The sequence below is a fragment of the Lissotriton vulgaris genome, unplaced genomic scaffold (genome assembly GCF_964263255.1).
Source record: "Lissotriton vulgaris unplaced genomic scaffold, aLisVul1.2 SCAFFOLD_1154, whole genome shotgun sequence".
In the NCBI taxonomy this organism is placed as follows: domain Eukaryota; kingdom Metazoa; phylum Chordata; class Amphibia; order Caudata; family Salamandridae; genus Lissotriton; species Lissotriton vulgaris.
In genome coordinates this window covers 195,522-212,939 of record NW_028244807.1, presented here as the reverse complement: position 1 = coordinate 212,939, position 17,418 = coordinate 195,522, and the positions used below count along the sequence as shown (strand labels likewise).

At 48.1% G+C, this 17,418-nt stretch overlaps 1 protein-coding gene across 1 annotated transcript; it reads left to right on the top strand.

The window, feature by feature from the left end:
- The first annotated feature begins 13,101 nt into the window (after nt 1–13,101).
- On the top strand, nt 13,102–15,786 carry LOC147666720 (uncharacterized). Its single transcript, XM_086948931.1, is given in 1 exon segment — nt 13,102–15,786. A coding segment is annotated over 1 exon segment (2,685 nt).
- Nucleotides 15,787–17,418: the final 1,632 nt, after the last annotated feature.

The following is a 17,418-nucleotide window of genomic DNA, read 5'->3' as shown; positions in this document are numbered from 1 at the left end:
GCCCACTATGCATAGGCTTACATGCACGCGTTTCTGTGCATTGAAGTGAACAAGGTAAAAATAGGCCTTCAAAGATTAGTTAGTTTCATTGCCAGCTTCAAGACGAACACACACACACACACACACACACGCACACACACACACACACACACACACACACACACAGACGGGTGCCCGTTGGTACAGCTTCCTGAAACCCCTGCTAACGTTATATTTTGAAACATAGCTTGCACAAGTATAAGCAGCAATTTCTAGCAATAAACAGCATCTATCATGGGAATTCACACTTTCAGATATGTAGAAATGTGCGTGACAGAAAAATGTCCTTTTTTAGTAATGAACAACATGTAACCATTGTGTTTAGAAACAAGTGATGAAAATGTTCTCTTCCAAAGGTACAAGATGTTCCGGAAATGTTCTCTATCAAAGGTACAAGATGTTCTGTTCTAAAAATATACGGAACATAATGTACTGAAAACATTTCCTTCCGGTGTCCCAAACACTTGTGGTTAAACCACCTGCACCGAAAGGCCAGGGGCCAGCGTCATCATAGAACCCTAGTTTCTCAATTTTGGGTATAACAGGCCCAACCGTCAAATCTGAAATCAGAACTTTCCTGCGGATGCCCTGCTGCATGAGCGTGGACTGTTCTCTCGGCTAGCCGAAGACTATCTGACTTGGGACGCCGACGCCTCACTCAGGTTGTGGATCTCCCAGGGCAGATAGCCCATCTCTCTCTCTCTAGATCTCTGACCCTTCAACTATCTCTCTTCATGGATATATTCCTGTATGGCAGACTCCTTTTAACATAGGTGACTGGCCTCACTCTCAGCTACTACCAGACACTGAATTAATAGCAAAATGTTGTATCTTAGCTAATTCTACTTGTGCCTTCTTTGCCCTGCCCTCATAATTCAGGGCTCTGATAGAAATGTGCACTCTATGACAACGGACCTGTTTTAGATGGTTGGCCCATAGACAGTTGGGTTCTATATTCTTGTACTCAGTAGTGTAGAATCTTTGATCATCTGTGTTAGTGTTCTTTTTAAATACATTTCATCCCAGTATTACCTTGAGATATTTTGAGCATTAGTCATCCAGCATTCATACCAGACAGAGCGAAGTCTGGGTCATATTTAGAAAATTACATTGTTGCTTGAATTGATATGCATTTAGCTCTCTGTTTGTTAATTGAAAAATAAAGTGCCACTCCAATTTGAACGTCTGGTATCTTACATTTGTATTCCTTCTCTTACTCAGTGAAGTGCTGTGTTGGTGATGTGCGAATTTTAGCCACACCTAAAAGTGGTGACCACTGACCGAAGGGGTCAAGACTTTCCCCTTCACACGTGGCGCCCAACTTCATCGTACCTGCCTGATCCATTCTGAGGAGGAATTCGGTGGTCTTCCACGGGCCGCATTGGGTGCCCCCGCCGCAGCCTCTTGCCTACCATTGGTGAGTCAAGGAACGTTTTATTTTTTCCCCCTTGAGTCCCGGTGTTGGCTACTTGGCTGTGTGCGGGCCCCGTGTGCCTGGTTCTGGGCTAGACTCCTGACCCCCCCCCCCACAGAATTGCACATGGTCACGATCCAAGAACCCTCTGTGTCCCTCAGTGGTCACATGTTCCAACCTGTCATTACGATTTTCATGTGGTTTTGCGCCTCATTTTTGCACATATCTGTTCTTAACAATTGCTGTTGTGGTTTGTGGTTTGTCGGTGTCAGACACTTCTCTCTCTGTAGGTTCCAGCCCGAGGAGAGCGGCTCTGTGGTTACTTTTTTGCTGTCAACTACCCCCAGGTTTATGATCCCTCTCGACAGTTTAAGTCTGTGAGCTGGGTGTGGTCCGGACATTACAGGTCCTGACTCGGGTTTAAATCCCACCCTGCCCCTTTTGTGTGGGCAGGTTCCTGATCCCTCTTCCAAGTCGAGTCTTGGGAGCTGGGTGTTCCCTGGGATTATCCAGGGTCGGAGGTTCTAGGTTCTCCACTGGGGGTCGTTTGACACACACTTTCACACTCTGGCCTCCTTGCCACCTACCTTTACCACTGGCTACTTCTCTTCAGTCCTTTGCAAAAATACTACACTGTCTTCTTTCTTTTTTTCATCGTCATGCCATAAATACCTTTCTCTTTTCTCCTATTCAATTCACTACATACTGTGCCCTCTCTACTTCTGCTTTTTCATTGCCTTCGACTCCCCCCCCCCCCACCCCTCCCTTCACTCCACTTCTCAGATTTACTGTCCACTTCTCTTCAATGAGGGCTCTGCCTTCGCTTTACTTTCCTCCAGACCTATTTTTACACGGTCTGGCTGTATTATTGTACATTTCCCTGCCGCTTCTACAGCCACCCAGCCAACGCCCCAGCCAACGCCCACGGACTTCCTGCCCTTCGCACCAGCGGCAAGAGGAACTGCTCTGTGCTATCTGTGGTTCATACAGCACATCGCCGGCTCACTTCCTCCCCTGGCACAGCAGCGCCTCTCTGCCTCACAGCTCCCCCGAGCCCCTGCCCGTCCGTAACATTTAACTCTACACACGTTCTCTCGCACCTCTTTTCTCTTCTTCCGTGCTCCTCCTTCATTCTTTTTGTCACTGCCACTTCAACACTCCTCTCTCTCCCTATCCATACCTACCTCTTTCATTCACTCCACTCTGTTTTTTCCCTCCCTCCTCGTAACGTTTATCACACCACTGGCCCTGCCTGTGCTTACATTGCTGATGACATTATTTTACACTGTCTCTCTCTCGCTCTCCTGCCATTGCATCTCTACATTGGTGACGTTCATTCTTTCGCTCACAAAATACTCCACTCCTTCCTTTGCCAGCTCTGCTACTTCTGACATCTCTGTTCTCTGTTCTTACTTCTGACATTGCTGCTCTTAGCTATTACATCTCTGTTCTTCTATTACTAAAATTTCATCTCCATCTCTGTTCCTCCATTACTGGAATTTCATACCCAGGCCGTGGATATCTTCAGGTCATTGATCACATTGTCAACTACTGACATTTCATATCTTGGTAATTGATCTGGTCTTCAAGTAGTGAGATTCAATATCTAGATTGTTCTTTTATATCTTGGTCATTCATCTGTTCTTCTACATCGTTTTTATTTCAGGATGCATCCTCTGTATGTCATCAGTATTTATTGTTCTGTCATCATGTTGGTGATCATGTAGTATGCTCAATATTGACCCTCTCAATTTCATGTTTTGTTCATTTGCCCTGCTCTATGTCACATGTGCTCTTGCATCCATGTGCTTTGTGTAAGTAGCAGCTGTGCTTTGTGATCACGCCACCAATTCCCTTCCCTGTGACCCATTGTTCCCTCACTCATCTGAGTTACCTGCCCCCTGCCTTGTCCCTCACCTAGGTGTATCACACGCCTCATAACTAACCCATTCCTCGCACGCCTCATTGGTTGCCATTTCCTAGTCCCCCGCCCCTGCATTGCCTTTCCCGCATTGCCCTTCCTTTCTCCATGCATAGTATGCCTATTTTTGTGCCAATCTTTTGTTTCACAATTGATTGCAAAAGGAGGGAAGAAGTCATTCATCCTCCCCTGCCTCCCTACATCCCTTGCCTACACGTGTTATGCCTTACACCCGCCTATTTCCGTAATGTCCAGTAGCCCCCCACACATTCACCAGTGTACCATTCAGTTCCTTCACGGCAGACCTGACCTACTTCACAATTCCGCAACCAACGAATTCACATCCCTTACCGACAAAGACCGCACCATACTCACAGACGCCTGGATACTTTTAGGAGCTAACTTTACGCCAGGCACCCAACTTAACGTCTCCACCCAAGCTCTTGATAGCCTTCCAGACATATCACTTACCCCACCATCCCCAGACACCACAGCCCCTCAGCAGTTGTATACAGAGGACACCTCTGGTTCTGGCTCTTCCACCCTATCTGTTCCCCACTCACTTTCCCTTGAATGCCCAGAGTACCCATATCACCCTGCTACCTCACCCATTCTCATCACTGACGACGAATCTTCACGAGATTCAATTCTCACATTAAGGACGAGTGTTCACTGGAATCAATACTGTCAGGTACCACATTTGAAATAGTATACATCCCACCGCCAGAAGGAAAAGGCCCAAACTCTCCTCAACCATCCGCCCCCAACGAAGATACATCACCCCTTTTAAGAGCACTTCTGTCTGATCCTTCATAAAATCCTGGCCCCGGCACTCTGCCACACCTACAGAGTCCATCACACTGCTCCAACTTTCACATAAGGGAATGTGCGATCATACCACTGATCATATCACAATATTCCTGATAAACAATAACGTTGTAGGCATTTCTGACGGCCACCCCTCTTGTTTCGTCCACGTCACACCCCTCAGTAGCACTGTTCTTCTCTCAATATTTCGGGCACTCAATATCGACTACGCCTACCCTCGTCAAGTCACTCTATCTCTCGCCCCAGCATTTTCACGCCCCGCCGAGCCCGTAGTAAAGGCTCTCCCACACAAACAGTTCCACGCACCACCAACCCTATAGTAAAGGATCACAGCAGCACTCACTACACCTCTGCATCACCTGCCTATCAATCACAGGAAACAAACCCCATGCAGGCCCTTCAGGCAGTTTACGATAAACGAATATTTGGCACGTCAGTGCATAGAACCCCAGAGTGGATCTATATAAGGATCCGCCTATTATCCCCAGGCCTAGAACTCCCCACTGTATTCGAGTCCTCCTGGCCACGGAACCCACTGCAAAGCAAAATTCGCAACGCCTTTGCCCGTCACAATCTTGAATTCCCTGACTTCTCCCCAGAAGGAAAATACAGGGGACCTGACGAAATAGATTTAAGATTCATACTCTACCGCATCGTCTGTACTGAAGTAGGAGAAGAGCTCATCAGAGACCTGCCTCCTCACGACTATAGCCCTGCACAAACTTCACAGCCCACAGACCCCAGCCCTCACAACAACTAGGCGAAACACACCCAGGCAGGGTTGCTCAGTCTCTCATACACACATCAGACGGTATCCCACACAGGTTTGCAGCGACCATATAGGCACTAAATAACCTCATGAATAGGATACAGAATCCCACCGTGTATAAGACACCTTACGGCTATCATATATATTTTATTGTGCATCTTGCAAATTTGGGAGGACCAGCAATCCTGTCAGGATTCTTCCCCAGACACCCACTCCAGTCTCAGATAGCAGACGCCTGCTTTGGAGGCCAACTCCAGTTCCCTGGTTGCACCCCCACACAAAATAGGGAGTTGCAAAAGGAGGTTTATGACCACTACCCTAGCAGGAGTAGCAGAAGAACTCGTGCCTGATCTCTAGAGAAGCGTGACCAATACCCCGCATTAAAACCCCTGCCTTGCCGGCCCACAAATATCTTGTCATGGCAACACCACTCCAACATGTCCTGAAAACGTTCAGTGCCCAAGAAAAACGAATACTCAAACACTGTAGGGAGCTTCACAAATTAACAAAGAATATGAATTATCCGTGGCCCTCTGAAGGATCCTTCGACGTCAATACTCTCGAGCACGCCACCACGTTCCTAAACACCAAATATTCTGGATCCAAATTACAAAAAAGGAAAGAATCCTTAGCTCTTTGGCGCATTTTTAAGGAAAATCCGCAAGAGCATCCTGCCACCCTGCCCACTGCACCTTCTGCGCCCCCACCATATCAGGCCAATGGCATGTACCCTGCCATAGGATCTGCAAAGAACAAAGAACTAGACCTACAGACCACAACTAATGACTTACCAACTGTCGGATACGGTCAACTCCCAAGTGACCTTTTTCCCACACTCGAATGTCCTCAACCCGGTGGTGAAGGTAGTAATGCCTCATCGCCGCCACCCGGCACCAGCAGTGGCCAACTGCTCCCCGTCACAGGTCCAACCACCACACCCGACACAATGCAAGCCCCAGTCAGTCCCCTCCACGTAACCCCTGCCGCCGGTGGCAGTCCAACACTGCACGCCACAGTGCCAGGGTTGCCAGGACAAATAAGTGCGCAGTTTTCACTGCAACTGAATCCCACCTCCATCGTAGTCCCACCTGGTGAGGAAGACGAGGACAATGCAGACAATATGTCCCCAGCACCATCAAATAATACGTGCATGTCATCCCGCCCCTCCTCTCGCCATGCACTCCCGCACTACCATGATCCCAATAGCCTCCGCGAGGCCAATGCTCCACTCTCCCAGGAGCAAGGGCCCACTTCGCAAAAACATATGCCATTTTGCGGCACAAAGGCAGCCGAACCGTTGATAACATTCGCCTCTGTTCACCAACAAAATAAGGAAAGGGAGACACAGGGCCCGCCGGCACCTGAGTTGGTCCATTATGACAACTGGAGACCGGCCACAGAACTCAATAAAAGCCTAGAGTGCAGTCCCAACGGGGACACCCGAGCAGACATGATCAGCGGTGAAGTACCACACGACCCTGACCATGACGACCTAATGCGGGTAATCCGACGTGCGTCATGTAAGTTAGAACACATCAGCGACAGGATATCTGAGACTCTCAGAATCACTCACCCCAACACGTCACCCACCCAGCAAACATCACAGGCAGATCCCTTTGGAGGTGCTGAAGGGACTAGGGACCTAGGCCACGGTCAACCACAGACACCACTTTTCCCGTCCACATCTATGCAAAAAGCGGGTCCCTCTCGGGACATGGGAAACTATGAAAGACTACCCGGAGTACAGTACCATGGGTCCCCCTCCCAGAGCCACCAGACTACTGCACCTGACCATACACGCACTCCCACTGGGTCGGCACAGGTCCATTTCACACTCCCTGACACACCATCTCGGCATCTCACGCCCATAGCGGACCCGTTTGCTCAACTATCCGCCACAGCCATGAGAGACTCCTTCAGCCCGTCACGCGCCCCAAGCTTGACAGAACAACCAACAAACCCATTCTTTGACAATCAGACAGAACGTCCAATAAACCCATTCTTTGATAATCAGGAATTATCAAACACAGGGGACCCAGTGAGGAAGAAGAAGAAAAGGACAACAGAGGTAGAAAGACTAACTGTGTTAGGAACACACGGACGCCCAGAGGACATCGCATACGATGCCCCTGGCAATGACGCTCCCATCAAATACCAAGTCACTGGCACTGCCTCCATGCGAAACACTCGAGCTAGAACAGGCAATGGCATGTTCCTTAGCAGGCCTTGTGCCCTGCGGGACAAGGACCTTACTCCCAACCAAATAGTGGAGATAGGCGAGAATTCAGACTTCGCTGTCATCCCCTTCACAGACAATCTGGCCGGATGGACAGAGTCCCTAGCCCCGCAGATGATCCCCTGGCCAAGGGAAGGGTCTTTCGAACCACAGCACATGGCCACAGCTGTAGAATGTATCCTGGAGGGTGTAGGGGATGAAGACTGGGACTACGACTATATGCGAGCCAGTCTCGAAATTTGGCAGAAATATGCCATAAGATATGACACCACAAGACCGAAGTATCCAGGTGTAGGGATTAGCCGCCAGATGCCGCTAATATACAAAACACCAGGGGCCCCCACCATATATAACTGCTGGTCTTATGCAGAGAAGGAAGCCATTAAAAAGAACCTTCCACCCCTCACAGAGGGTGCCAGCAAATGGATAGTGGCCCTAGAGAAGAACACCACAGGCACCAAACCAGGGATTGGAGACATGAAAAGTTTGCTTATATCCATCATGGGAGGGGAAGCAGAAGACATTTTCACAAGTATCAGTAGAGGATTAATAACAATGAACGAGACAAAATACGATGGGGAACCATTTGATAAAATAAGGGCGGCAGTCTGGACTAAGTTGAGATTAAAATACCCTGACGTTCCAGACATTGGGTCTCTCATGTCTCTGACCATGCAAACAAATGAGGACCCTATTAATTTCATTTCTAGGATGAAAGAAAAATGGCATCAGGAGTTAGGTGACTCCTGGAATACAACTGGAGGGAACAACAGGCTCTTTTACCACATGGTGAAGAGAGGACTGCCAGAAGACGTGCAGGAGAAATTAGATGGGGTAGTAGCCATGGAAGCAAAACCATGGCCTGAAATACAGGACCACATCATACATTTCTGCAAAAAGAAAATAGAACAGGAAAAAAGTAGACAATTAGCCATTGAAAATGCAGCCGCAAAGCTAGTACAGCAGAAGCTTAATAGGAAAAAGGATACAGTGGACAATCTCATGCTGGCGGCACCAGTCAGCCAAATGACAGCTGTCACCACCTTTCCACAGGACGCTCGAAATGTGCTCGCCAACAATACCCAGTCCACTCCGCAGCAAGTACAGCAGCCTGCCGTGCAATATGCGCAAGCACAGCCGCCACAAACACAACCAGCCATATAGTACGTACAGACTTCACCACAGCCAGCCATACAGTATGTGCAGACTCCGCCACAACAGACAGTACAGTATGTGCAAGCCCAGCAGCAGCCCACAGTGCAGTACATCCAACAACAGCCCCCAGTGCAGTATCTGGCACCACAACCGGCCTACAGTAATGACCAACATCAGTATTACAACAACAATAGAAATACCGGGATGCAGGGAAGGGGCAATGGACAGCAAAGGGCCCAACCACAGTCAGGCCAACGTACTTGCTTCTATTGTCACAAAGTGGGGCACCTGCAAAGAGAGTGTCGCTCTAGGATTCGAGACCAAGGCCAACAACTTATGGGTCCCGCCCAGCATGCACCCCTGCATTTACAACCACAACAACAAATGTACGCACAGGCACCCCAGATGGTGTATGCTTATGCCCAACAAGCACCACAGCAGAATATGCAACTAGCACAGCTCCAGACACCCGTAATGACCCAAGCTCAACAACCATCCACAATGATGCAAGTTCCCGTGCAACTGCAGCAACAGTCACCCTCATACCAAGTGATGCCCCAAGCCCAAGCTGCCCCACCACCAGGTGGTGTGGTAGTCACTTCCAATAACCCATTTGCACAAGGCACCATCCAGCAATACTCACGCTAGGAAAGCCCACAGACAACTCTTGTGTGCCCAGTTTTATCATGCATCATGAGCGGTGAAGATGACCCCACCGTCCTGGTCACGATAAATAACAAAACATATAGCTTCCTCATTGACACAGGCGCCACGTACTCCTGCATTACAGGCGGACACCTGCCAATTTCTGATCAAGTAGCGGACACACAGGGATTCTCTGGGGCAATAGCAAGGGTCCCCTTTACAAAGCCAGTACCCCTGCAAATAGGAGACCGGGTGCTGGAGCAACAACTGCTTTATTCACCACACTCTCCAGTCAACCTTTTAGGGAGAGACCTAATGGCTAAACTAAACATGACCATTCACTTTCATGAGAACGGAACAATGGTTTGCTCTATACCTGGCACACCCTTAGCAAGAATGATGGCACTCACTGCTCAATCTTCCCTGACAGATCAAATGAGGGCTCGCCCTGTGGATGAACAAGCGTTCTCCACCGCGGTACACATCATTGTAGCCAACACACCTGAACTGCACCAGCGCACTGTCCAGCTCCCAAAGGAATTTCTCTTTCGTCCGGAGTCCCAACACTTTCAGATATGGGACAAAAGCATGATCTTAGGCATACATGCTCTTCACATTACACCTACATACGGGGCATTCATAGCAGGAGACGACAATATGCGCTCATGGGCCTGTGTGATTTTCATTGAGCCCGGACACCAAGTGAGGGACATTTCAGATGAACAGCTCTTTGGTGATCCTGATAACTATCCAATAACAGAGATTGTCTATAAGTATGAGGTACCTCTATCAGTGACAGTGGAAAAAAGAACGCCCACTGCCCCGCAGAAATATGACTCAGTGCGTGAAGCTGACTTAGCTCAAGTCCCGCCACACCTGTGGACCACTGGTCCCAATGATGTGGGCCTCATCCGTTCTGCTACTCCTTTTAAGATAACACCGAAACAAGGCGCGATCCTACCCAGAATAAAACAGTACCCACTTTCCAAGGAAGCTGAGGAAGGCATTGCCCCAACAATACAAGCCCTGCTAGATCAAGGAGTCATATACCCATGTGTATCTCCAGTTAACACCTGTCTTTTTCCTGTGCGCAAAGGCAAGACCAATCAGTGGCGCCTAGTTCATGATTTGCGCCCAATAAACAACATAGTGGTACCAGAATTTCCCATTGTCCCAGACCCTTCCGTCATCCTCACCAATGTTCCCCCGAATGCACAATACTTTTCGGTGATCGACCTGAAAAATGCGTTTTTCAGCGTCCCCCTTCACCCAGACAGTCAGTACCTATTGGCTTTCTTATTCGGCGGGGTGCAATTGACTTACCGGCGTCTGCCTCAGGGGTACTGTGAGTCTCCGAGCGTATTCAACAGAGTCGTCAAAGAGGACTTATTGAACTTCCAATGTCACAGCACCTTACTGCAGTATGTCGATGACATTTTGCTCTGCAGCACTACAGAATCCCAGTGCAGAACTGATACAGTCTCTCTGCTCACCACACTAGCTCACAGAGGCTACAAGGTGGACAAAAACAAACTTCAGTACTGCCAAACAGAGGTACAATACCTCGGTCAGTTAATATCAGCATCAGGGAGACGGGTCACGCCAGACAGAGTTGAAGCCATCAAAGGGACATCACAACCCCAAACTGTCAAAGACATGCAAAAGTTCCTAGGATTAGTGAACTATGTCCGCCAGTGGGTCTTTGACTTTTCCACAATAACTGCCCCTTTGTTGAAAGCAGTTAAAGCAGCCAAAGACAGACGCAACAAAATAGACTGGACACCTGATATGACAGCATCCTTTAAGCAGCTCAAAGATGAAATAACAAACGCACCAGTGTTAGGCACACCTGACTACACAAAAGAATTCTACCTGTTTACCCACTGCAATGGCCAGGTCATGACTGCCGTCCTCACTCAGAAATACCCAATGGGCCACAAGCCCCTTGCTTACTTCAGCGGAATGCTAGATTCAGTCATGAAAGGTCATTACCCCTGCGAGCAAGCTCTTGCTGCGGCAGCCTTTGCTGTAGATAAAAGCACCCCCGTTGTCATGGGATCCCCTCTGACACTGTACACTGAGCACGCTGTCTTTGCCATAATTCAGAAAGCTAAAACAACACTGACAACACAAAGAGTGTCAGGTTATGAAGTCATACTGTCATTACCCTCCCTGAAGGTTGTCAAATGTCACACAGTCAACCCAGCCACATTCTTTGCCCATCCCATTGCCGCATCCGATGATGACACCCATTACTGTGCCACACATTGTCCCGATGAATCAGGAGCAGCAAAAGAGGACCCCCTGCCAGACAGCACTGTATATTTCGTAGATGGGTCCTCCACAATAGACCAAGAAACAGGGATCAGATACACAGGAGCCACAGTGGTTAGGGCTCAGCAGCATGAGTCCTCTGACTCCCTAGACATTGTACAACAAATTACATTGCCATCGCACTACTCCGCCCAAGCCGCTGAACTAGTGGCACTAATTGCCGCTTTAAACAACGGGGCTGGTGACCTCATCACTGTATACTCAGACTCTGCATATGTCACAACAACGACACACTCGAGCATCTTGCGCTGGAAAAGGCGCGGATTCCTCAAATCAGATGGAACACCGGTATGCCACAAACAATTGTTGGAAGAACTAATAGAAGCCCTGACACTTCCAACAGAGGTAGCCGTTGTCAAATGTGCTGCTCACACGAATGGACAAGACTTTGTGTCCAGAGGCAACGCTCTGGCAGACTGGGCAGCCAAAGCTGCAGCCAGACCCCCCCTACCTTTCACTGAACATGACCCACACAACACCCCAATTTTACTTGCCCAAGCTGTAGCACCAACAGAGCAGACAAAGACAAATGAAGACAGTGTACCCTTAACACCACACACAGATAACAACAACGACACAAACACCACCAAGGACACTAGTGACCCAAATGCTTCCTGCCCACTCGATGACACACAACAATACGATTTCATTGCCCAATTGCATCTCAGAGAGATTCAAGAAAGTGCACCACCACAAGAGAAAGAGTTATGGAAAAAGAGGGGAGTACAGCAAGACCCTGCTGATTTTATTTACAGGCAGACCATGTCCGGAAAACCTGTCATGCCACAAGCCTTACTGCAGGTGGCGCTAGATCAAATTCACCTTCCCGCACATGTTTCCCGAGATAACATGTCCACCACATTACAAGCAGACTGGTTCATTCCCAATGCTTATGAACTGATACAGCTTTTTGTTAATAAATGCATCATTTGCCAACAGTATTCCCCAAACCCAACTCTCAAAACGGTTGCCTCCACTATTCCTAAACCTTCTGGCCCATTCAAAGGACTCCACCTTGACTATGTCGACATGATTGATCGGTGCCAAAATTACCGATATCTCATTGTGGTAGTATGCCCCTTCTCACGGTGGATCGAAGCTGGACCATGCATCCACTGCGATGCCAAAGCAGCAGCCACATTCCTGCTCCGTGACGTCATCTCCCGCTTTGGAATTCCTTCCGCCATCAGGACTGACAACGGAAGCCATTTTTCAAACGCCATCTTCTCCTCTCTCACCACAATGCTAGGCATCAGACACAAGCTGACATCCGCTTACCACCCCCAAAGCAATGGCATTTGTGAGCGCCTCAACGGTTTACTCAAAACCAAAATAAGCAAAATTAGCGCCACCATTGGCAAAAAGTGGCTCTACTGTCTCCCACTGGCCCTCTTCTCATTAAGAAATTCCCCGAGCTCGGATCACCACCTCACCCCCCACCAACTTGTCACCGGACGATCCATAAATGTAGCAGTCCCTCCCAGCAGGCCCAAAACTGATAGCGAGTCATCCTCTGAGATTGTTAAGGCTGAGCTTTATGACTTCCTGTGCACACTAACCCGCGCTGCGCAGTTCCTCTCTGTCCAGGTATCCAAAAGGAAGGAGAAGGGCCCCATCGATCCTGAGCTCCCACCTATCCGTCCCGGAACTCTCGTCTTCATCCGGAGGCACGTCAGGCGTTGGAAAGATCCTAAGTTCGACGGACCCTTTGAGGTGATTGACTCTTCTCCAACTGCCATCCGGATAGCCGAAAGGAAAGCATGGATCCACCGGAGAGACGTCCGCTTCGATCCTGCACCTGCGCAGCAACAGCCAATGGACTAAAAGAGGGAAGCGATATGCCCATGGTCTCCCGAAATGAAAACGACGACTTCCCATCCACCGTTCCATCCATCATTGAAGAAGAAGAAGAAGAAGAAGACGTCCACGAATATAGTGCCCGTGAAGCAAAGTTATGTATACTCACTGTTCTTATGTTTTGTATTATTGTTGGAGTGGCACTAGCAACATTCAACTGGTATATCTTTTTTCTTGCTGTAAAAAGTTATAGTGATAGAAGCAGCCAAGTTGCCTCACTGCCTATTGTTCCATCCACTGTACCAGCGGTCACACTCAAACAGCAAAAAGCACCACACAGCACACTAGGTCCTGAACTCCCAGAAAACAGCACTGCTAGCAACACGTCCATTAGTGTGCACCTTGAACTCTCACCCAGTACCCCAGAGGAAAGGACTAGTCCCTGGAAGATAGCTACCAAAGCCACAAAACTAGCGCCCTACCGCCACCCTTCCTGCCACCATAGAAAACGCAGATTTGCTATTGCCCCGTACAGAACAAAACCTCTTGTCCCCCGCAAGCATCAGAAGGCAGGGCATAAAACATTCCAACATCTCGTGAAGATACAAGAAGGCCTAGGGCCCATGTTAGGCCTACAACTATCAGTAAGAAGTCACTCAGTCCACTCCTCCTTAGAGGATAACTCATGGTACAGGGACATGACAGCAGTAGGGAAAAAATTGACGAATGAGTCCTGCTATGTGTGCTCCTACATCCCTCATGCGGTGGGGGCAGATAGACTAACATTTCCCAAAGAAGTCCCGCCCCATACTGCCATGTGCCTATTACACCTGTATCTTTGTCGAATGGAGGGGCGGGTCCAAGTGAGTGGGGGAGTGGGAATATGGATTGGACTTGTAAATATAACGAAATGGGATTACAACAACATCATATTCAGGGTTACTACCGACAGGTCAGAAATAGAAGAGATGATACAAGGGATGTGTAAGAGGGGTGCATCTAATATGGACCACCGGGCTCCAACAATAAGGGACATGGGATATGTTGTGCTGTCCACACCCCTTGCACCATGCGACCTTAGCAAAAACCATGGTTATCATCCCCTCGGGAAGTGCCCATGCCAAAATAGAACATTCCTGCAGCTGCGAGCACGAGTTTATTACAACAATAAGTGGCATGGACCCAGCCATGTCTACTGCAAGGCAGCATCTCTAGGCCCCCCGTGGGTAGAGGAAACAGAATGGGAAGGGAACGTTGACTGGGACGTTGAGGATAACTGTGAACAAATTTGGAATAAAGCAGGAAGCAGATACACCTGGGGTGGAGAAAGGATGTACAAACATAAAAAAGCATTTAAACTAAAAAACCCTTCTCTTTGTTTCATAGGTAACGGCTCTGTCGCTGTTGGGCGTAACACAGACTGTAATTCCACTATCTTTAACTTCGACATGCAGTACGGCACCTCTACTTTGATGGATTACTACTGGGCCTGCGGAGAACACCTCTATCTCCAACTTCCTCCTCAGTGGCTCGGACTATGTTCTTTGGTAACCCTGCATGAAGTACATCTGGTTGTGCCGGCATCAAATGTTTCCCACATACTGTCACATCCAATGACAGGCGACGTAACATTCCTTCACCGACACCGGCGAACAGCAGAATATTTCGCAGGAGAAACCCTTGGTAAGGTCCCAGAAGAATTCCGCCTCTTCAACGAGGCCCAGCTGTTCTTCGGAGGGGCATTCCCCATGTTCCAAACTCAGGCTAATGCTCGCTGGCTGGAAGTAACTCGCTATGAAGTCATGAAAGCAATCAACAGCACCAGGGATGGCCTAAATGCAATCCGGGAAGAACTGCGCCCATTACGACTAATGGTCCTGGAACATCGCTACTTCCTCGACATGCTAACGGCCAAAGATGGTGGTTTGTGTCATCAAATAGGAAAATCCTGCTGCACGTTCATTCCAGGGAACGACGAGGACAACGGATCCATATCTAGGGCCATTGAGGAGTTGACTAACTTGGGAAAAGAAATGATCGAGGAATGAGGTGCCCCTGCAGACATTATCCCAACGAACTGGTTCGACTTTGACTGGATGCCCTCCTGGCTAACTGCTATTCTAAAGCTGATGATACCTATAGTCGGGATTATGGTCTTTCTGTGTTGCGCCTTTCAGCTGGGGAGTCACTGTATCAAGAGATTGAGCACAAAAGCTGTAGGGATGAATTATGCTAGGACAGGGATTTACCAGATACCAAAATATGAAGACATAGATCGGGCTCCTGGGGATGGGAATGGAGAACAGGTACAAATGATCGAGCTAGGAGAATGTAGCACACATCCAGCACCACCTGCCACACACTCTGGGGTACCAGCAGCCCCACTTCTCCCCCCAGGTAGAGACACACTAAGGAACAACACAGCAGCTACTCAGTATGAGTGCCTGCTCAACAAATCAGGTCAACAGTACATCCAGCTACTAAGGTCAGACGAAAATGTTGCACGTCCAACTAGTTTCAAGTGCTATGTCAATGACATGCCATGGATTCCACCATTGGCAGAAAAATCAACAAAATATTCACTTAAGAGTGTGTTCATAAATGAACAAGAGGGGGTGGATGATGGAGGGTCCCGTTCTACCATCTAACATCACCAGAAAGGAGAGTTCTAACAGCCTTGGTAACATGAAGGTCTGATGTAGGCCCTGCGTGATAGAAATCTGAAAACATGCTAAAATAACTGGCTTTCCCCATTAGTAAATAAAGGCCCCAGGGCCCACTATGCATAGGCTTACATGCACGCGTTTCTGTGCATTGAACTGAACAAGGTAAAAATAGGCCTTCAAAGATTAGTTAGTTTCATTGCCAGCTTCAAGACGAACACACACACACACACACACACACACACACAGACGGGTGCCCGTTGGTACAGCTTCCTGAAACCCCTGCTAACGTTATATTTTGAAACATAGCTTGCACAAGTATAAGCAGCAATTTCTAGCAATAAACAGCATCTATCATGGGAATTCACACTTTCAGATATGTAGAAATGTGCGTGACAGAAAAATGTCCTTTTTTAGTAATGAACAACATGTAACCATTGTGTTTAGAAACAAGTGATGAAAATGTTCTCTTCCAAAGGTACAAGATGTTCCGGAAATGTTCTCTATCAAAGGTACAAGATGTTCCGGAAATGTTCTCTTTCAAAGGTACAAGATGTTCTGTTCTAAAAATATACGGAACATAATGTACTGAAAACATTTCCTTCCGGTGTCCAAAACACTTGTGGTTAAGCCACCTGCACCGAAAGGCCAGGGGCCAGCGTCATCATAGAACCCTAGTTCCTCAATTTTGGGTATAACAGGCCCAACTGTCAAATCTGAAATCAGAACTTTCCTGCGGATGCCCTGCTGCATGAGCGTGGTCTGTTCTCTCGGCTAGCCGAAGACTATCTGACTTGGGACGCCGACGCCTCACTCAGGTTGTGGATCTCCCAGGGCAGATAGCCCATCTCTCTCTCTCTAGATTTCTGACCCTTCAACTATCTCTCTTCATGGATATATTCCTGTATGGTAGGCTCTTTTTAACATAGGTGACTGGCCTCACTCTCAGCTACTACCAGACACTGAATTAATAGCAAAATGTTGTATCTTAGCTAATTCTACTTGTGCCTTCTTTGCCCTGCCCTCATAATTCAGGGCTCTGATAGAAATGTGCACTCTATGACAACGGACCTGTTTTAGATGGTTGGCCCATAGACAGTTGGGTTCTATATTCTTGTACTCAGTAGTGTAGAATCTTTGATCATCTGTGTTAGTGTTCTTTTTAAATACATTTCATTCCAGTGTTACCTTGAGATATTTTGAGCATTAGTCATCCAGCATTCATACCAGACAGAGCGAAGTCTGGGTCATATTTAGAAAATTACATTGTTGCTTGAATTGATATGCATTTAGCTCTCTGTTTGTTAATTGAAAAATAAAGTGCCACTCCAATTTAAACGTCTGGTATCTTACATTTGTATTCCTTCTCTTACTCAGTGAAGTGCTGTGTTGGTGATGTGCGAATTTTAGCCACACCTAAAAGTGGTGACCACTGACCGAAGGGGTCAAGACTTTCCCCTTCACAATTTACCAAATCTCCACGCAATGCAGCACAGGCCTCCCCCTGCGAGGCTGCGCTGCGTGACAGGGAGGGAGCAGGAGAGCCCCATATTTTCAAAGATATGGCTCTCTCCTTCCCTTTCCCTTGTGCTGGCACTGATTACAGCGGCCCTGTGC